The following is a 21352-nucleotide window of genomic DNA, read 5'->3' as shown; positions in this document are numbered from 1 at the left end:
TCCTCAAGTTCAAATCTTTTTTTAAAAGGAAAAATCTTTAAGTTCATCTTATATATATATATATATAAATGCAACCCACAAATTCAAAATGGCATCATTCCCTTCAACCATATGAGACCTTCCTGATAAATTTTTTTTTAAGTTTCTGAGTAACATGCAAAAGAAAACTTGTAAGGCGAGAATCATTCTTGTGACAATTTTCTTTTACATGCAAATCTCAATAAATAAATAAAAACCATTAGTAAGCAGATAATTACATTATACTCAGGTTAATTGCAAAAATTGATGGTCCAGTAAACAACTGGCAAACTATAATTTACAATCAAGTCAAAATCAAACGCTGACTATCAAGATGAATTGATTCTGAGGCCGAGGCTGCCAAAGCCAATACCTAGTTTCTATCTTACCTTTTTGTCTCTACTGTTGATTCCTACATCCATCTCTTGCTTTTGTACTTCTCTTCCTTTCTCATATTCAAAAAATGAATACCATTCTTCTAAAAAAAAACAAAATGAGAGAGTCATTGTACATAGACCGCAAATACATACACCATTCTCTAGACAACTATACATACACCTGCTCCCTCCATCAGGAGCCTTATGAATGCTCTTTCAAATCTTAAGAATGGGACGAACTAGATGCTATAACATATTAATTCTCGTCAATCATCCCTAGTGTAGCCTGCAAGTATACGTTTGACACTAATGAAAAAGGTCCATAGCATTTAAAAAAAAAAAAAAGAAAAAGAAGATATTTGAAATTGAATGTTATAAAAATAATGACTGAAATGGAGATCGACCAATTTAAATTAAGGAAATACTTGGTCATCAAAAGCTGGGACGGGTACTACCTCCAGGCGGCTGCATCCCTTGGAATACTTGCATTCTCTCCTTAATGCATCCACCTAGCCATTTTCATCGTCATTATCTTCCTTTTCTTGTTTGCACAATGTTTTGCCGCAATCCTAAGCTTCCTCTTCGCATTCCGCATCGGGTTAACAACTGCCATGACCTTCTCCTCGTGTTTCCTCTTGTCTCTCTTCGCCTTCAGGCTTTTCCTGATCTCTTGATAAATCTGAACAAAAGTCTGGATACCTAATGTGTTTCGTATGCTTTCACGAACTTCTTGTGCTAATTGTTTCAAATCATCTAGTAGACAAAATCACCCAGTAACATTCTAGTTAAAATGCTTTAGTAATTAAAGAAAAGATGGTAAAAAGCTCATCAAGTCTATGGATCAACAAGAACAAATTTCTCTGGGTAGCCACAAGTTTCACAATCAAAGAAGTTCTAAATCTAACGACACTGAATGAGAGAAGCAATATTTCCAAATTCTACCCAAGGTAATCTTTGGAAAAAAAAAAGAAAAAATCGTAACTACAGAACACTATTTTCCCCCAAAAAAAAAAATATCCTAAGTGTGTAAAAAATTATAGAAGTGTCTCTGTTCATTTTTTGGTTAGTGACTGATACAAAAGTGAAAAAGCAATTGGTGAAAAAAGAAAACATCCACGTCAGCATAAAATGGTAATATGACATTATCACCACCATCTAATAATTAAGAAGAGAGAAATTAAAAGAGAGTTTCTTAAAAAAAATAGAGAGAAATGGCAGCTTGCTCTCTCTCTATTCTTTAACCAAGAAGAATTGAGAAGGAAAAGGAAGGAAAAGAAAAGTGGAGAGGAAGAAGAAAAGAGTACCACCTAAAGTGTAAAGAGAGAATTTACAAAATAAGAGAAGAAACAGAGGAAAGCTCTCTCATGTGAGGTTCTGCAACTGAAAAAAAAAAGGTGGAATAAAGAAGTCAAAGAGGAAAGAATCTAGTTCTGTAATGCTATGTAGTCACACTTCGGTGTTGATGGCCTACCCTTCTATTGATTTAGCAGAAAGGAAACTGGTAACCCAGACGATAAGCAACTCAAACCTCATTGTAGCTCATTAATTGCAATTAACAAACTACCATTCAATCAAGTGAAAAATTGCTGCACAAACCTAGGCATGTCTAGAAACAGTAAAAATGCATACATATGGTTGTTCACCTCTCAAATACATATATATGATATAAGGAACAAGACAACTTAGGAAATGAACTTGTGCAACTGACCATACTTTCAAACAGGGACAGCTACCAAACAATTCCTATTTCAGTCTAGTGGTATTCAAATCCTGTCTTCCGTAATCATCCTCCAACTAACCACCCAAATTCAATGCCCCAATACTGTGATTTTATTCAGGTAGTAATCCCATTATCTTCCCAACAAAACTTAAGCATGTTATCCACCCCCTTCAAGCTTAAAGCTGGATACATGGAGATTATCAACTGCTTATTTGCCGCAATGTTCTCTTCAAACATAATGCTATCTTTGGTACATTTTCATTGCATTTCTGATCATTCCCCCTAGTTTTAATTCTCCTGTCAACATACAGAATTAAAACATAATTTGTTATATTTGAGTTCCAATCACCCCTGCCTTGAAATTCCTTGAATATGGAAACTTACGCTCTAACTCAAATGCCACAAATTATATTCTAATTATGCATGTCAAGATCAATCTAAAAATTAAAAATGGAAATTGATTATGAAGTAAATTGGAAAAGAATCAAACTCAAGTGTTTTCCTCATGTCCCTTTTAGTTGTTAGCAATGTAAGCAAAGGACCGGGAATACAAATTTTTAATACGAGCTTCCCAGAATTGAGATAAGTCACATCTCGAACTTTCCTAAGAATGTGGATGTTTTTCTTAACATAAGATTTTTATTATTAGATTAAAAAAAAACTGAGAAGAACAGTCGTGTTAGATTGGAGGAAAAAAATCTACTTTGATGAAGGTAAACGTATTAAAAGGGATAATACGCTCAACAAGATTGGTATAGAACAAGAAAAGACCGAGAAAATAAGTCTTGGGAGGAAAAGAATCTACTCACATAAAGGTAAACATATTTAAGAGATATATACACTCAATAAAATTAGTTGTCAAACAAGAATGAAGGCCTGATATGTAGAAGTCAAACAAACAAAAAAAAGAAGAAAAAACAGAATGCAAGTGCTAAGGAGATAACCAAATGCTAGAAGATACATAGATTCCAAAAATCACTCTTAAATAAAAACTGCATGGTTATTCTGCTTATAACAAAACCAGTATACCAGCACCATAAAAGATAATGATAGACCAAAACTCTAGCAGTATCACAAGACAAAAGAGTAACACATAAATGGAGAAAAAAAAATCGAGGCAGATCAGATGCTTCAGTTAGATCCAAATGAACAAGTCTTTTACTTTTCAAATCTATACTTGATTCATAATAATTTTTTACTTCGAACCAATTTCTGGTCCAAATTCAGTATGCATTTTCATCCTTCTTTCCTTCCCGTTTACTTCTTTAACACTTTGCTTGGATTGCAGAAACTCACATGCGAGTCTTCTCCCACAATTTAGTCCTCTTCTATGTTTTTGTAAATCCTACTTTTCACCTGAGTGAAAGATTTTTTTTCTTCTCCCCCTTCACTTCTTCCTATCTTATTCCTCGGTTAAAGAATGGAAAGAACACTTCTTTTGTCAGGTTGCCATCTCTCTCACTCTTCGTGGAAGTTAAATGAAGATGACAATGAATATTATCCAATTTTTTTAAGCTGACACGGATATCTTTTCTAGCACGTGCTTACTTGGTGTCCTTTTTTCAACAGTCATTAACAGGAAATGCTAACAGCTAGGGCACCTCTGCAATTTGATTTTCAAGTAAATGACTATTTTGTTGCGAGTATTTTTCTAAATCATTATGTACTATGTTCTGTCACTTCATGATGCCTTCTCAACGCATAGATGTGCTAATATTTAGAGTTGTCCCTACTTCCGTTCACCTTCAAAAAAAGCCTCCTAACGGTAGAAGAATTATCCCCACTCAGAAGTTCATATTAGTGTAGTGAACAGAGAAGAACCAAAGATGGAAAGAAAAAGAAACATACCAGAGACAACTTTCCCAGCAAATCCTTCAGAGACTTTGTATACAGGTAGCAGCATTTGAAATGCATAGATGTGGCAATTGTCCGGACTGAGTTGCAATGATAAGGTTTTAAAAATATTGAAAACAATTTTCATCTGCATCCACCAAGTTAATTCTCTAAGAGGACTCTAGGTAAGACCAGAAATAATAAAAGATTAAATTTGATAAACATCTCCAACAAACTTAAACCATTCAAATGCAGTCTCCTAAAGACCAACCTGAATGGCACCCATTTCGAGAGACAGCTTTCCCATTCTCTTGAGCAGATAAGAGATGAGGAAATTCTGTGGATCCTTAAACTGTTCATTATCATTCTGGCCATACATACCAGAGATAAGTGCTAAAAATATCCCTCTTCCTTTTCCAGGATCAAGTGATTGAAAGGCTTTAAGCAATTGGGCTTGCTCATGCTGTTCAAGAGCAGACCAAAGCTTGTGAGGTTCAACAGACCCATTCTGTTGCATTGAAGACGGCAGACTAGAAATTGCAAAAGCAATATTTTGTGTAAGGAGGTTGTTCACAGCATCATCATCTGTGACCTGGGCCTTCAGCTGGCAGCAGAGAGAAATGACTATCATAAAGATTTTAGCTGGCTTCAGGAGAACAAAAGTTCCAAATGAATTTTCAGCATTTTCTCTGATAACCTCTGTTACAGTGGTGAAATACAAGGCTAGCAAGCGATTTGATCTGTTGCACAGCCATAAATGTGGATGCAACAGCAACTTGGAGATTTCTTCCCATATACCCTGAAAATTAACAAAATGAATCAGCAAAGAGCTGAGATAACGAAAGAAATGTAGCTTCTTCTTTTGTTTTCTCCATGCTATTTTCTTAACCGAAAATGAAAAACACCATCAGACATCAAAGCTGGAAATTAAGCAAGGTCCTCAACCCAAATCAAACATTTTGCCCAAAAGTAAACACCACGCATGTCTCAGTGGCATCTTGCACAAATTCACAGTACTACATCCTAGCAATAAGTTCAGCAACTTCAACAGACAAAAAGAAAAGAAAAAGACAACAATACGCTGAGTAAAAAACTGCAAGTGTCAAATATCATCCGAATGTTTGACCACCCATGTTTAAAGTATTTAAGAAATTCCAGTTTTCCTAGTAAAATAATGAGCATGTGACAATTCTAGAGGATTGCGACTCTTGGCCTCAAGACAACCTTTGTTCAGTCCTAAATTGACACTTTACACTAGAAGTAAATTAAGTCATAATGAACAACCATGAAAAAGGCATGCTAAATTACTCGACATTTGTTTTCCTGTAATAGCCAAAGAGAAAATGAAATTGAACAGGCACTAAGGGTTGCCATTTGTGTACAAGGTATACAAAAAATTACAAAATGGTCAAGATTTCCATATACACTCAGATTTACAGATGCACAAAGTCTTTAGAAAAAAGAAAAAAGCTTAAAAGATCAACCAAAACATAATTTTCTACCTAGATGTTCTATTTAAGACCAAAAGTTGTATAGTTACATTCTTAATCCAGGAGCTCTTGGACAGAGATACCTCAACAAACCTAAAATCTACATCCCTCTATTGCTAAAGATCTGTTGGAAAAAGATACCAAACTAAATTGCCCTTTTCTTCTTTTCAACTCAAATTAGGCTTTTAAAGAAGAAATATCTCTATAGAGGGAAAAGAAAGCATATAGTAGGAGGATTAGAGAATGTCCAACAACATAATGGTTGTTCAATAAAGCATAGGTTCAACAAGAAACAAACAGACCATCAGCCCTAGCCGAAAAAGAAGTGAAAAACGCCAATCCGTTCCAAAGCAAAGGGGGAGATTGAAACTGGTCCTTAAAGACTTTGGCATCTGCTCCAGCCAAAAACTGCACAAATCAGAAGAATACCCCCCCTCCATAACATTATCTGCTGCTTATTCCTACCAAGCCCATGCAGAGGAGATGAAAACATCACTGGAGGGGGCAAATCTAACTAATTAACACTAAATATATCAAAGAGACAAGTCCAAAGCCCAAAGAAACATCATGCTGAAGAAACAAATGGCTACGGAACTCAGACTTAATAAAATACATCAAACAAATAAGCACGTTGTAATTTAACCTTACAAATGGCTATGGGACTCAGAAGTCGGATTCTTTAATATATATATATATATATATATGAGCAACTTTGAAGTAATGGTTGATGACCAATGGAGTTTAAGTGAGTATTCTATAAAAAACTCAGTAGTTCAGAAGTCCTACCTTATTGGATTTTGTATCTGGTAGGACAATCTTATTAATGCATTGATGTTATTGGTAACATATTCACTTATTTATCACAACCAAATCATGGTAAATTCTACTCCATCTTTCAAATAATATCCATGCATTTTGCAACAGCAACAAATTTGTACCTCTAATTCCCTTTTGAAGCAAAGATCACGGAACTGATACAGCAACTTCTCCAGCATAACCAGTGAATAATATGCATCATTCCAGAAAGGGAGAGTAACTTCATCAGAACAATCTTGTTCCTGATGAAGACCAACATCCACAGCAGAGTGCAAGATCCATCCAACCACTACCAATATTGGATCAACATGCCTTTGAAAGTTTCCCCTCATGACCTCAATCAGCAACCCTAATACCTGTGAAAGAGAATCATGAGCCACCAAAGGGAGAGGCAGAAAAGTAGGAACTCACCGCAATGAAGAAAGCAGCATTAAGGGAAATTAACATCTGAATCCATATTCCATCCAATTTAATATAAGATCATTATTTTTGTTTCTCATGTAATCCACACTTTAACATCTATATTTGGTTAAATAATAATTAACACATTGGTAATCTCTACTATAAGACATTAACGTCCAAACAAAGAATAATTTTCATGTTTGAAAATGTTACTTTTTACTTACTCCTTTTTCTTTCCTTTTATGATTTCTCCAATTTCATCAATGTTTCAACACTAAATTTCCCGTTAGTTCAATTCTGAAGCCATAGTTATGCAAGTCAGATTTCTTGTAGCTTGCATAAAAAGAAGAGTTTTTATAACACCTTACCTGGGCTGCAGCTCCACATAATTGTGGTTTCTCTTTGTGTTGTTCAAATGAATATAGTGGTAATACATAATCAAGGATGGAATTCAATGAATGTGAGCTGATGCGTCCAGTAAGAAGTTTTATAGTAGCACCAATCATGGATCGGACTTTAGTATCTCGATCATTGACCAAGCAAAAAACCAAATGGATGAAAAATGTAAGAGAGTGTTCATCAATGATACTCTTAGGAAATTTCATAACAATTGCACAGAGCATCTCAAGAACTGTTTCTCTTCCACTGGAATGCTCATACCTGCAAGAACAAGATAGTCAGCATTTGACAAACAAAAAGCAATGAGTTGTTCAAAGTTGTATGATATACATGCCTTAGATTTGCAAGAAGAGTACTTAAATGTTCTTCTAAACGTTTTCTCGATAGACGATAATCCAACAAAAATTGCAATAGAATCTGACTACATTTCTTTCGAATTGATTCCACTTGACTAGTTACCATCAATTCCGCAACTCGAGTCATAAGATCATATATCTCATGAACAACTAGTTTGCGCTTAACAATTGCTTTTAAAAGCGAAAGAGCAACAAAGGAAGTATTCTTTTCAAGATCATCGAATATTGGAAACTGAATCAACAGGTGTAGTTGATCTGATGACAGGGTGATTTTAGTACTCTGGAGAAGCACAGTTAACAACTTTAGGCACGACTGCATCAGGGGACTGCTGGAATTGATTGAACTCTGAGCAATATCCAACAGTGTTACTTTTATTTTATCACCCAGGGATGCAAGGGATGGCAGAGGCAACCTCACCAACAGAGAGAGGCATCTTAGGGATAAGGATAAAATATTCTCATATTGTGAACTCAAGCAGTTGCCAAGCGGTTTGATGAAAGGATCCAACATTGATAATAGCCAGATGTCGTTTTTATCCAACTTAGCATTCTTTACTCGATTGTGCAGTAGTGCCAGCGCAAACACTGTTATAAGATGTGAACCCACTGATCTAGTGATGATGACTCGAGCCTTGGGTATCGTTTTTTTATTTGCTTGATCTTTTTCTGATCCTGAAATAAGTGAATTCTCAGCCAGAACATTTTCTTCCTTAATCCCATCTTCAAGCAGACCGTATATAAAGGTGAATAGGTCAGTCAGTTCAACTGATGGATTGAGTTCAATACCAGCCGCAATGTGATCTAGCATACTTTCCAATTTTGTTTTCACTTTTGGAGTCAGATGCTTCTGCAAATGCGCTTTAACAGGAGTAAGCAATTTCAAGGCATGACTTTTGAAAGTTATGTTTTGAGCAATTAATTTCAAAGACTCAAAGGACTTGCATTTTTTGGTTTCTTTCATTTTAGATGCAATCTTTTCCACCTCTTTCTCCTCAGCAACCTCTCCAAGAATGTCATTCTCCACTACAGAGATGAGATCTTCCAAACAATAATCTAAAGACCCACCACTGTGATTCATAAGGTATTTTGATAAAATAAAATAAAGTGTATAACCCAATACATGCAGTTCATATCCTCGCTTCAGGGTAGCACGTAAAACTTTAACTACATATTGCAAGTATTCCAGCCCAAGCTCCTTCAAACAAGCAGCCAAAGCCGTCCTTGCTTCATCACGAATGTTTTCTGATCGGCTCTTGAGAGAATTACAAATTTTATTAGTGACAGTAGGAAGCTGCGTGTCCATTATATTACCTGGAAGCAACTTTAATATTTTCACTGCAGCAAGGCTGATATTAACATTAATGCTATCGGTATCAGAAGTCATTAACTTTTGGATCTTGGGAAGCAAAGTTTTATGAAGACAAGACCTTATCTCATTCATGTTATCAGCACTGACACCAACCAAAAATTCTTCACCCGCTTGACTGGAAACTGATTGTGAAAAATGGAATTGATCCAAAACAGCACAAACTAGCCGCACTAGAACCTTTTGCTTGTTAGTGTTTTTCCTCATCTCACGAAAACATCGGCTCAATAGTGCATAGTAAGACTTCCATTCCATATGAACACAAACAGAAGCAAGGGCTTCCATGCAAGCAGCTCTAACATGTTCATCCTTCCCATCTTTTAAGTCAAGCAGCATACTGAAAAAGAGTGGAGCAAATACGTTTTTCACAATGCCCTGCAAGTTAAATGAAAGCAAGTTTCAGGCAACAAAAAATAGATTTTGACAAATGAGCACACAAGATAATCACCTCAGGCAGCTTGGTTTTACTGATGATGTTTTTAAAGCGCAAGAGTGCCCTTGCTCTTCGATGCTTCTGAAAGAGTATTGTGAAATTATCAGTATAAATACTTCTAAAATCCAAAACAGCACAAACTAGTTGGGGATAAACTTAATTAATTGTGGGCAAACCAACAAAAAAACTGTCTGGTGATAAGAAAAAAAATCACATGAGAAAACATTATTAAAAAAAAAACTATTTCATCAAGCAGAGTGAACTGAAGTCTTCATCAATGATTCATGAAAAGACATTAACATAAATTTATGTGGCAGTATGAGAAGAAAAGATGACCTGTAAGTGAACAATGTTGTAGAAAAAATCGATTTCAGCATCGTCAGAGCATAGAGCTTTAAATGAACTAAAATTGGCATCATCTGGAAGTTTCAACACCATAACTCGAAGTATATCAATCCATTCCTGCAACCATAATGATTAATTGTAATAAATAGTTATATACTATAACAAACTGCTTGTGGTAACCACAGATGAGGACATGAGACTATTAGAATTCCGATACCTTTTTAACAGAATTTCCTTGGCTCATTGCATCCCCAATATGTTTCAAAAGACACTTGTTTATTAAACGCAGGATACATGCTCTTGTCCAACGATTTCCATCAAATGTCCCCATCTCCCCAGATTCATATTGTCTCCCATTCTCTTGCCCAAGCATTAGGACACAGAATTCAATAAATGAGAGAACTATGCTATATGCACTCTGCCTTAAGACTAGTTCCTCAGATGACATATCAAATACACACTGTGACAAGATGACCGAGGTATGTTCCTCTCCAATTGTAATGAAAAATTGAACATCAATTCTTTCATACGTATTAATTATGGCATCATCATCAAGGCCATCCACTTCCATCTTAGAGGTTGAATTCAGCTCTCGGATAAGTTTTGCCTGCATATGAATAGTCAATCATAAGAAAATTATGAAAACTATGAAAATCAGAAATCAAATACATAATCCAGAAGCAAGACATTTTTTTATGGAAAGAATCCAGAAGCAAGACACTAATGAACAAGGAAATCTTACCACAGAGAGGACAGAAGAGTCAACTTTAGCAAGAGTGTCAAGAAGATCACAAATGCAAAACCGCACATCGGGTGAAACAGTAACGAGAAGAGGAGAAACCGCATTTAGAATTTTTGCAGTACTCTCAATTCCTAATGTTGGTATCATATCCTGAATCACTTCCAAAGCTTGTGGACATGCATCTACGGAGACAATAACAGACAATCAAACAAATGAAAAAATATGAGAGTATCAGAACTAAACATTTCAGGATATACTTACCAGAATCTTCAACCCTTTTAGCTAAGAAGGGTAACAAGATATCTATAAATGTCCTTGCTTGCAATGGATCCTTTATGTATTTGGATAACAATTTGAAAATTCTGACCTCATTCCCTCCCAGATATTTATGTGATTTCCTGATTAGACGTGAAAAAATTTTAACTATTACCAATGTTAAGACAAGCAAACATCATTGGACCATACATAAGTAACCGTAATATGAATGAGTATACATGTCATCCACTAGAACTAGAAAGGTATGCACATGCAGACATGTTTCTTGTGTGTCTTTGTTATTATGTTGTTCTTTTTGGGTCAAATGAGAGTAGTATGTTGTGTCTCAATTCCTAACTCTTATGTTGTAATTTCTTCTCTCAAAGCTTTTAAACTGATCAAATTTTTCAGATGCTGATCATACGGGACTAAGAAATTCTCATTCCACATTAGAAGGAACTCAAGTCCCAAGGACCAATTTCTGTATTTCAGCCTCCCCACTGTTATCCAGAAGCTCGGTAGGACCACTCAAAGGAATCAAGAAAATAGCTCTAAGTTACAAGCTGACATCCTGAGACTTGAAACATCCAAACGTCCTAAGAAACAAAACAATACTGTTAAAATTTTTCACTATTTGAACTCACATCCAAAGTCAGGATCTTAGTACTTGTTGACAACTTCCATTAGAGGTTGAGGAAATATTCAATGATTTCAATTCAATAAACAACCATCCATACCTCTTAGAAGCGTTATCATGCTGAAAAAGACAATGCAAGCTGCAGATTAGCGCTTCAAGATTTGGAAGTAGAATACTCTTGACAGCAGTGTCATCATCATCCAACTCTTTATCAAGATTCAGCAAGTTCTCAATGAACTTCAGGACATAACATTTAATAGCTTCAGAAGCAGTTGAGACTGTTAGAATTGAGAATATATCAGGAACAAGATTCTTTTCCCTATGCAGCAATGTAACAAGTTCATGGCTTCTACTCATAGCCAAGAAGCATGAAAACAAGGAACTTGGTTTCTCACTACTGGAGCCCTCCTGTTTAAAACCTTTAATCAAAGGTTCCACCGATGTAAAGAATAGATTCCACAATTCACATCCAAAGTCATGATCTTCATACTTGTTGAGGACAAAAGAGAAAATTTTCAGACACAAAGACCTCAATTCCTTCAACTGCTTCACCATTGTTGTCGTCTACATAATTCCCAAAAAATTCCCATTATAACCAAAAATCTTGAAAACAACACCAGTGCACAATGATAAAAAAGAAATGAACACCATAAGGTGGCAGAACAAGAAATGAAAGTAATTGCCAAAACAGAAACCAAAACTCACAAACTGCAAGCCTGACTTAATTGTAACAACTAAAATATAATTAATTAGGAAAAAATAAGATGGAAAAAGTTAAGTTATCAATTTAAAAAGAATAATTTTGAATATTCAAGGAGATTCAGCAATTTCAGTGTAATGAGAAAAATTACCAGGCTATGATTCATCAGTGTGTTATCTTCCCCATGAGAACTTATGTCAATAATAGCAGATGCATCATCCTTTGCGGCATCAAGATTTCTTGTGCAGCTTACCAAGACCCGGACAACACATCCCATTAACAAATCTAAGAAGGGCCTGGCATGTAATTCATCAAAAACTTCAAGAATATGTTGAATTACATGCATAAATCCATATCTTTTCTTCCAGGGCAAGGAAGTTATATTTTCCACAGTAAAGTACTTCAAAAAGTTGAAGGCTTGAAATTCACCCATAGAACTCCCAGTTACATAAAACAAATCAACAGAATCTTTTGATGTAATCAGCAACGGCTTCATTAACAACACAAAGAAAAGAGGGAGCTCGTCAACGTCAACTTGTGCTATGAAGGCCAGCACTGCCCTTCGATTATGCATGCTCGCATGCTGATAAGAAATGGCAGAGCACCATTGAGAAACATAGATATGTTAATTAACGATATGATTACAGGAAAAAAACCATAGATAAATATACATTCCGAGAAAACAATACGAAAATGTAAAAGATATAAAAAGAACAGTACTTTTTAGTTCTTTTAAATACTCCTTCCAAAAAAGTGTGGGAAGGTAAAAGATAAACTGAAATAGTATACTTTAATTCTTGCAGATATACCTTTCGAGAAGCAAGTGTCTTCAATTTTCTGATCTTTGGCATTAGGAGGCGAATAACGAGAGGTACAAGATGGGCTCTGTGGCCTTCTTCAACCTGGCAAGATTCCCTGGATAAACTCCAAGTTGTGATTTCTTCTCTGAGAGGTTTTGGATTGATCAAATTATTCAAATGTTGATCATATGGAACTAAGAAATTGTCCTTCCACATCAGCAGGCACTCAAGGACCAACATCTGTATTTCAGCATCACTGTCATCCAGAAGCCTGATAAAAACATCCAAAGGCAAATCGATATTTCTTAAATAGTTACGAGCTAAGATCCGGAGTTGAAATAGCTGAACATCCTAAGCATAAAAACAACAAATCACTTAACATTTATTGTCATCTAAAGATACCTGTTTTGCAGAACATCTTTTACAAATAGACTAGAATTAAAGGACTTGACATTCCGCATATGCTTCAACAAATTTAACCATTCCTTAAAAACACCCTTCCACCCTTTTCCTCTACAAGCATGAGAGTTGAAAGATCCTACACTGCAACCTCTAATGAAAGCAAACATCCAAACAGTTGTAAGTTTGCTGAAACTTTCATTTGTTTGCATAAATTCAAAGAGCAGTTGGTGAAGAAGATGACTACCTGAGATCATTAGCATTGTATCCCAAAAACTTCAAGAAGAGAGGAATTATTTGTGCACACTTTGACTCAGCAACTAAAGGAACCTTTTGTAAAGATTGGAGCAATGAAGATAATACAGTTGCACTTGGTGTGCTATCCGATGGAGGACAAACAAATGAATTAAAACGCTCCAATAGACCTAAAAACAGAAACAGTGAAAGAAATTAACATCCAGATTTATGATACCGTCAACCAAAATGACTACAACAAAAATAGATGTTTGCATTACAGTTTGTATATATAGACAGCATTTTTTAATAAAAGAGGAAATATTATTAGGCGGGAGGAAATAAATACAAATGATAGGATGATAAGCATCCTTGAAAGAAAATGAAACATAGTAACAAAAGAAAAAAGTAAACGCGCCATTGATACATGATGGAGACCTGGTTCCATTCTGAAGTAGATAAAGAAATCCCCTAAGAAACCATCAGCTGAAAGAGAAAGCAAAAACACCATTCCCTCCCAAATGCCATCAACAACTGAGACATTTGCTTAAAAATTCCGGTATTTCTCTCCAAGCAAAGGATCCATAACCACTGAATATAGCTCCTATCCTAAGCATTTTTTGATCCTTCATCCAAAACCACAAAAAGAAGTGGGGATGAAGACCCTTAAGCCAGGAGGACATAATCAAGAAACACAAAGGAAATAATCTAGTCCAGATCTTCCATGACTTTCCACATTGAACAAATGACAATAACAAATGATTGTTGCCTTTTGAATTGTGAAAGCACATCGAATAAACATCTAGAGACAGCATTTTATGAAGTCTATGGGTTTCAAGCAAGTCATTAGTGTTGATCTTGTTAAGAGCCACTAGCCCAAAAAAGACTCATCTTAGAGAGGATTTCACAAGAAGTCAAAGTCGCTTATGGTAGGACTATGGTTAATAAACCTATGCTGCATTTATATCTTATTCTTTACAATTTTAACTACCATAAAAAGTGACAAAGTCCAACCTGACCTGAAAGATGCCCTAAAAAAAATCGCCCTTCCCTTTTCAAAATAAAATGATGTTAGTTCATTTTTTCCTTTTGACATACAATAGTGTTTTTACAAGAGCGAAAGCAAGCACCCAAAAAGAAAAGGATAAGGGTTTCTCCTAAAGAAACAGAGAAAATAGAAAATACAAACGGGCAAGAAAGAAAAATTGACATACAGAACAATCCTGTCTCTTTGCAAAGTGGAAAAAGAGAAGCCCTAAGAACACCACAAGGCTAAACCATAATGAAACCAAAAACATCACCCTCCCCAAAGAAATGTTACAGTTCGAGAGAATTGTTTGCAAATTCTAGCCTCTGACTCCACAAGCAAGACTTAAAACTCAATAAAAAGTGCCCTCCTCAAGAAAATTTCAGGCTCTCCATCTCTCCAAATTCCTTGCAGATTAGTGGAGATGAGAATATCTAACAGTGGTGCAAACACAAACCCAAAGTTCATACATATCAAGAAGTCGAGATCTACATGCTACATTCCAATGAAGAAGTGACTATTAGATTCAAAGCTTTGACCACACATCAAGATATATCCAAACATAAGAGCTCTTATGGGGTCAATGTACTGGTAACAAAATATTAGTGCTTATCCAGTTTAGAACTGCAGTTCAAATGAAAAAAACAAACTAACCTAGACGCTTTCACCTTCCAAAACTAACTGTGTAGGCCAAATTTGTCCAATAGGATGATGGACAAGAAATTGAAAGAAGGATTTACAAGTGTGGAACAAGCAGTCTAGCACCAAAGCCAACAACGGGTCAAAGAACAAAAGTTAAGCAAAGATGCCGAAGTCTAAGTCAATTCTTGAAGAGATAAGGTCCTTATTATCATAAAGAACATATAATTGAGGGATAAGAATGAAAAATAAAACCCTCCTGTTGCCCCCCGATTCCTATGTAACACAGATAGGATATATCAGTAAAGCAACCATGGGCCTTAGGCAATAAGGAGGACAAAACCGCTCCCACAACATTCAAACATAAAAAGTTCAATCTTCAAAAATCTTATTGTTTGGTTCAAACCATGATGTCTACAATCCCGTGAATAAAGCACAAGCCTCCATAGTATTTTAGCTTCTTTTCCCATCCCTTCTCCATCAGACTTGAATTCATGAAGCAATCAATGAAGATGGTACAACCCACATAAATCAAACAAAATTGAATAGCTTAGTCCAGATTCCAAGCTATATTATACTAAAGAAATAGATGGTTATGGTCTCCCCTTCTTTAGACATGTCTTTAGATATATGAAAAAGACATCTAGTGAAAGAGTGCAATTAAGCTTGCAAATTTACAGCAATTCATTACTGTTAGCTTGTTAAGGGCAGCTGTCCAAGCAAACACTTTAAACTTAGCAGGAACTTTGCTTTTGCTTTCAAAATGCCTCGTTAAAAGAAGTTATGGGTAATGTGCCCAAAGAAGGATTTACATGTGCACAACTTGATGAATCTAAGGTCCAGATCCTACTCCCAAGCTGGTGTTAATGGTCTCCCGAGCATTAAGATTTCTCAAGAAAATGAAAATTACTAGGGCATATTCTTCTTTGTGTGACTACCAAAATGGGAAACATGGGTATTATGACTTCAGGAGATGTTCTAAAGGAGAGTAACGCGATTGCCAAGGACTATCACCAATCTAAAGATTCTTCCAGAAAACACTCTTGAGCCATCTCCCAATCATTGTTTATACTAAAAAGGGAAGCGGAAATGAGGGGACAAAAGGAAACATATAATAATCCATTACCTGAATTAAGCTATTTTTTAAGTACTAAGCTGATGAAAAGCAAATTGCTAATTCTTACTAAATTTATTGAAAATCTTTATGGAAAACCCCTACTGCCAATATCTTAACCACTTAAAAAGGACAACAGAAAACCATCAAGATCAGAAGGTTTACCCATACCTAAAATTCCAGTTTCTTTTCTTACCTCCTCCATCACCTCTCTAAGCACGTCATATTTATTCATTGATAGGGTACCACTCTAAATCCTCAATAGAATGTGAACTAAAATCCTCTTCATATAATTTCTAGAAAATCATGTCAGTTCAACCTCAATAAATGAACAGCCCTTCACATATCTATCTCCTAGCTCCAATACTTAATCAAGCTCTTATGCCTCCTCCTAGCCACTCTATGGGAAAAACCTGTATTACCATCACTCGCATTAGCCAACTCAATTCTACATTTGTTTAAAAGAAACGCCTTCAAGAGAATTTGAATTTCCTCAAAGCTAACCTATCTAGCTCACTGAAGTAAGGAGATATTTTTCTTTACCGTCCCATCTATACACTTGTAACCTTCTTAACCCTCTCCAAAACCTCTTCCCACCACTCTTTTTTCATATATGAAAAGAAGATATATTCAAGAGAAAAAGAGAATACAAAGAGAGAGGATAAGGTAACCTCATACAAAGTGAAACAAAAAGAGAGTCTATATTTTAACATCCATCTTCAAGGAGAAGATGAACCCACCAAACAATAAGTGATATGGGACTATATAGCATACTTTTTAAAATATATGACTTGGTCTATTTTTTTGAAATAAAAGTAAGGAAATTGTATCGAGTAAGTGACACCAAGGGGGTGCCCCCATGTACAAAAAAGTTAAAGATCAATAAGTATATCTACAATTGCTCCTAAATCATTCATAGAGTATACGTTAAGTCCCAAAACAATAGAGTCAAAATAATGGAGCCACATATCCTAAATATTTACAAAGGTTTCTTCAGTATCCTCAAATGTTCTCATGTTTCTTTCTTTCCAAATAACCCAGAAAATTGTTAAGGGAATGAGATGTGACACTTTGTAATTACAGGAAGGAAAACAGTTCCATGCCAGAAGCTCATTTGTCACAGAATCAGCCATGACCCATTGAACACCAGATAGGTTGTAAATCAGTGACCAGAGCTGATAGGTAAAAAAGCACCAAAGCAGAATGTGATTTGGACTTTCAGCAGTGCATTTGCAAAGGAAACACCTATTAACCAGATAGCTCCCCAGTTTCATCATATTGTCAATGGTGAGGATGCGATTCTTGGCAGCTTCCCAGACAAAAAAATTATAGGAAATTTATCCCTCAGTCTAGTGTCGCCAATCCAGAGATCATTCCAGAAATTAATATGATCACCTCTACCAATCTGCCAATGAAAGCAATCATACACTATCTCAAATAATTTCATGATAGCCTTCTATAAGCTTCGCAACAGAGTAATATCCGAGCTTGTCCCTCCTCGTCCATTCAATGTCGATGATTTTTCTCCAAAGGCTGTTGGTCTCCACTAAGTAGCGCCAAACCCATTTGGCATGGAGAGCTTTGTTAATAGTGGTGATAGATCTAGGGCCCAATCCACCCCCTGTAAATGGTTTTTTGACTTCATCCCAACGGATCAAATGGTATCTTCTTTTTTCCTCAATATCACCCCAGAGAAATCCATTCTGTATAGCCTCAAGCTTTTTGACAATGTGGACCAGAATCGTGAAGACACTTAAATAATACATGGGGATGTTGGAAAGAGTGCTTTTAATAAGAGTCAGTCTACCCCTTTTAGTTAAAAAACGCCTTTTCTATCCAGCCAGTCTTTACTCAAACAAGTTTATAATCGGGTCCCACCCAGCACTGTCTATGTACTTGTTTCCCAGCGGTAAGCCAAGGTACTTAATAGGAAGCTTAACTTCTTTACAGCCCAAAAACGAAACCAAATGAGTCCCATAGATAACGTTCCCAAAACAAACCAGTTCTGATTTTCTAATGTTGATCTTAATGCCCAAAATAGCTTGGAAGCATAGGAGAATGCATCTCAAATTAAGCATATAGTCAGCACTTGGTTTGCAGAAAATTAAGGAGTCATCCGCAAAAAACAAATGGGAAATTTCAAGTTGAGTGGGGGACTTACCAATTTTTATGCCTTCAAACAGATTCTGCTTCCTAGCCCTCTTGAAAAGACTATTGAGAGCTTCATGACAATGATGAAAAGCAGAGGGGAAAACGGGTCCACCTGCCAGAGACCACGAGTGGCATGGAAAAAGGAGGGACCTCCGTTGACCAGAACTGCAAAACTGGTGGAGGTTAAGCATGTTTTGATCCAATTCCTCCACCTGGAACTGAAACCATGTCTGAAGATCAAATAATCCACAAAATTCCAGTTGACATGATCAAAGGCCTTCTCCACATCAAGCTTACATAATACCCCTTCTCTTTTGTTGCCAAGCAGCTCATCAACAATCTCATTGGCAATCATAAAAGCATTAGTGATCTGTCTCCCTTTAATGAACACGTGTCGGCAATCATCAATGATAAGATGGAGAACTTTGCTCAATCTGTTAGCTAAGACTTCAGATATCAACTTGTATAAACTGCGAACCAAACTAATGGGCCTAAAATCTTTTATATTCTTAGCACTCGCCATCTTAGGGATAAGAACAAGGAAGGTTGAATTGAGGGATTTGGCAAATCGCCCTGCTCTGTGAAAGTCATTAAAGAGACTCAAAATATCATCTTTAAGGAGAGTCCGGAAAGTGTGAAAGAACTCGAAATTAAAGTTGTCCGTGCCGGGGGCTTTGTACCCATTGCATTCTCTTAAGCAGCTCTCAGTTTCCTCCTCAGAAAAGTAAGCTTCCAGCATCTCATTATTGTGAGGTTCTAAGGCTACGAATAGTAAATTGTCAAGTTGGGGGCGGACAGAAAATGCAGCTTCTCTCAATGCATCATTTCCCAAAAATAGAAGTCCCATCAATCCACATTTCTTCCACATAATTGATTCTTCTTTGATGATTTGCTAGGCAGTGGAAGAATTTGGTGTTCCTATCTCCCTCCTTAAGCCACTTCTCCCCAGACTTCTACTTCCAAGAAATGGCTTTCATGTGAAGCTTATTGGCCAGATCGAGTTTCAGATCATTTCTCCTGCAAGCCCTCTTAATCAAGACCAACAGACCCCTCAATACTGTCAAGACTGCTTAGCTCAGTCAAAGACTCATCAATGTTCCCCTCCTCCTTAAGCCCCACTTCCTTGGTCCATTTCTTAATCTCCGTTTTCAGAATCCTAAGTTCAGAGGTGATTCGAAAACTGGCCGACCCCTTCACCTCAGAATTGCACCAACCATAACTGATAATGCATTTGAAGTTATCAAGTAGAAGTCATTTATTATCAAGACGGATCGGCACCAGATCCCCATCTGATGCCATCAGATATGAGAAGAAGGGGGAAATGGTCCGAAAGCGGCCTGGGAAGAATCTTTTGAATTAAACCAGGAAACTCAAGGAGATGATCAATAGTAATCAGGAACCTGTTGATTCTGGAAAAAGAGAGAATTTCCCTTTGATTGCTCCAGGTCCAGGAGCCACCCGTGAGGGGAAGATCCGCCAGATTGAGAGAATTAATAATATTTCTGAAGTCTGCGGCACTGGCTGCCAAGAAATGGCCCCACGATCTTTCACTTCTACCAATGTCATGTTGAAATCATCCCCGATAACACCCTCATAATCCCATCTGTTTTGGCAGTCAGAAATTTCTGCCTGAAGCTTAGACAGCTCCTCATTGTTTTCTTTGCAGTAAAACCCAGAAAAAAACCACTCCACCCCATCTTGACAATTTTTAAAAAGGCAAGCACAAGTGATGCGGAACCTAAAATCAATTAACGGAATTCAAAACCCCACATATAATAATGTGGAACCCAAGATCAACTAACGTGATAAAAAATCCCGCATATACATTAGCAACCAGAAACTTAAAACCCTAAATAAACCCTCCTTACTTGACCCAGACTCAACAAGAAGTGAAAACCAAAATAATAGGGATAAATGAATTGATTAGAACGCCATAAAAAGAATCTTAATAAGTTAAAATCAATTCGAGAAAAGAGAATGATAAAGACGTCACAAATTATCTTAATAAATAGATATCAATTTCTCACTCAACAAGAAGGTTGAAGAAAACCTTATTAGTTGAAAACTACAACTTCATAATTTTATTGATTGAAACTTAAATTATTATAAGTAAGAATTGATAACTTACTTATAATATTGACCATATAAATAATAAGAAAAATAATATCCTAATTTAATGAAAAAATTACATAGGAAATTAAATATAAAATAAAATAGAAAAACTAACAAAATTAAAAGAACTACAACTAAAATAGGATAAATACGATCTTCCTTCTTAAATAGGGAAGATCTTAGCTAATTATGGAGATTTAGGGGAAGAAATTCTCACAAGATATTTTCCTCTTTCTCAAGTGTTTTCTCTTTCCGTAAAATTTGACATTTAAGAAGTTCTCCTATTTCTCAAAATATCTTGCGATTTAGGATCAATTTCATTCCTTAACCGATTCGTCCTCTTAAGAAGAAAGATTTCCCGTGGGATTAGGAAAGAAAATCACATGGGGGTTTTCCCTTTCCTTACTCACATCAACAAGTGATTTCGCCAATAAAATCGTCTTTACAAGCTACTTGGAGTTTGTCCCACAAAATCAGAATATCAGCTATGGTGCCCTTGGCCGGGAAATAAATCCAACCCACCTCATCTAAATGCTAGAGGCTTCGGATAATAAGAGTGGTCATCTCTTGTATCCTAGTTTCGTTAAGACAAATGATCGTCGTATTCCAGCGATTAGGCTACCCTTAATAATGTTCTTCTTATTCAAGTCATCTACCCCTCGCCCCCACATTCCAGGAGAGAATGCAATTAATCATTTGGGCATTGTGATCCCTCCCCCTCTTTCTTGTTCCTTCTGCTTTTACCATCATAGTTGATCGAGGATTGAAACCTCTTTAGTTCCCTACACCCACCTTCATTTTGTTTTTTCCTTTTCTTGACTGTAGAATCAATACTAGATTACTCTTCGTTCATTCTCTTCTCAAATTCAGTTAATAAAACAAAGTGTGTTGCTTGAGACCATCAAAAGTAACCCCTAAAGATTTGCTCACCCTTCTGATGTTGCGCAGAACCCAGTTAGAATGATGTTGTTCTTCTTTGGCCAATTC

General features: G+C 36.2%; 1 protein-coding gene across 2 annotated transcripts in view; it reads right to left on the bottom strand.

Moving 5' to 3' along the window:
* Window positions 1-217: 217 nt before the first annotated feature.
* The window catches only part of LOC110811975 (ARM repeat superfamily protein), a 40872-nt gene continuing 19737 nt past the window's right edge, over window positions 218-21352 (bottom strand). The window contains exons 16-32 of one of the 2 annotated variants that reach the window (XM_088215436.1): window positions 13336-13513; window positions 13092-13241; window positions 12699-12960; window positions 12041-12472; window positions 11290-11753; window positions 10559-10695; window positions 10298-10479; window positions 9773-10162; window positions 9547-9672; window positions 9226-9291; window positions 7390-9152; window positions 7025-7316; window positions 6377-6610; window positions 4220-4747; window positions 3964-4096; window positions 851-1148; window positions 218-681 (exon numbers count right to left, since the gene is read on the bottom strand). In XM_088215436.1, coding sequence (XP_088071562.1) covers window positions 892-1148; window positions 3964-4096; window positions 4220-4747; window positions 6377-6610; window positions 7025-7316; window positions 7390-9152; window positions 9226-9291; window positions 9547-9672; window positions 9773-10162; window positions 10298-10479; window positions 10559-10695; window positions 11290-11753; window positions 12041-12472; window positions 12699-12960; window positions 13092-13241; window positions 13336-13513 — 5594 coding nt within the window. In that variant the 3' untranslated portion in view covers window positions 218-681; window positions 851-891. The remainder of the gene's footprint in view (window positions 682-850; window positions 1149-3963; window positions 4097-4219; window positions 4748-6376; window positions 6611-7024; window positions 7317-7389; window positions 9153-9225; window positions 9292-9546; window positions 9673-9772; window positions 10163-10297; window positions 10480-10558; window positions 10696-11289; window positions 11754-12040; window positions 12473-12698; window positions 12961-13091; window positions 13242-13335; window positions 13514-21352) is intronic. The other variant, XM_088215437.1, reaches the window with a different exon arrangement.

This window comes from Carica papaya, chromosome 3 (genome assembly GCF_054855325.1).
Source record: "Carica papaya isolate Zhongbai chromosome 3, ASM5485532v1, whole genome shotgun sequence".
Lineage (NCBI taxonomy): Eukaryota > Viridiplantae > Streptophyta > Magnoliopsida > Brassicales > Caricaceae > Carica > Carica papaya.
Note: the sequence above shows the minus strand (reverse complement) of the source record. Positions and strands in the feature narration are given on the sequence as shown.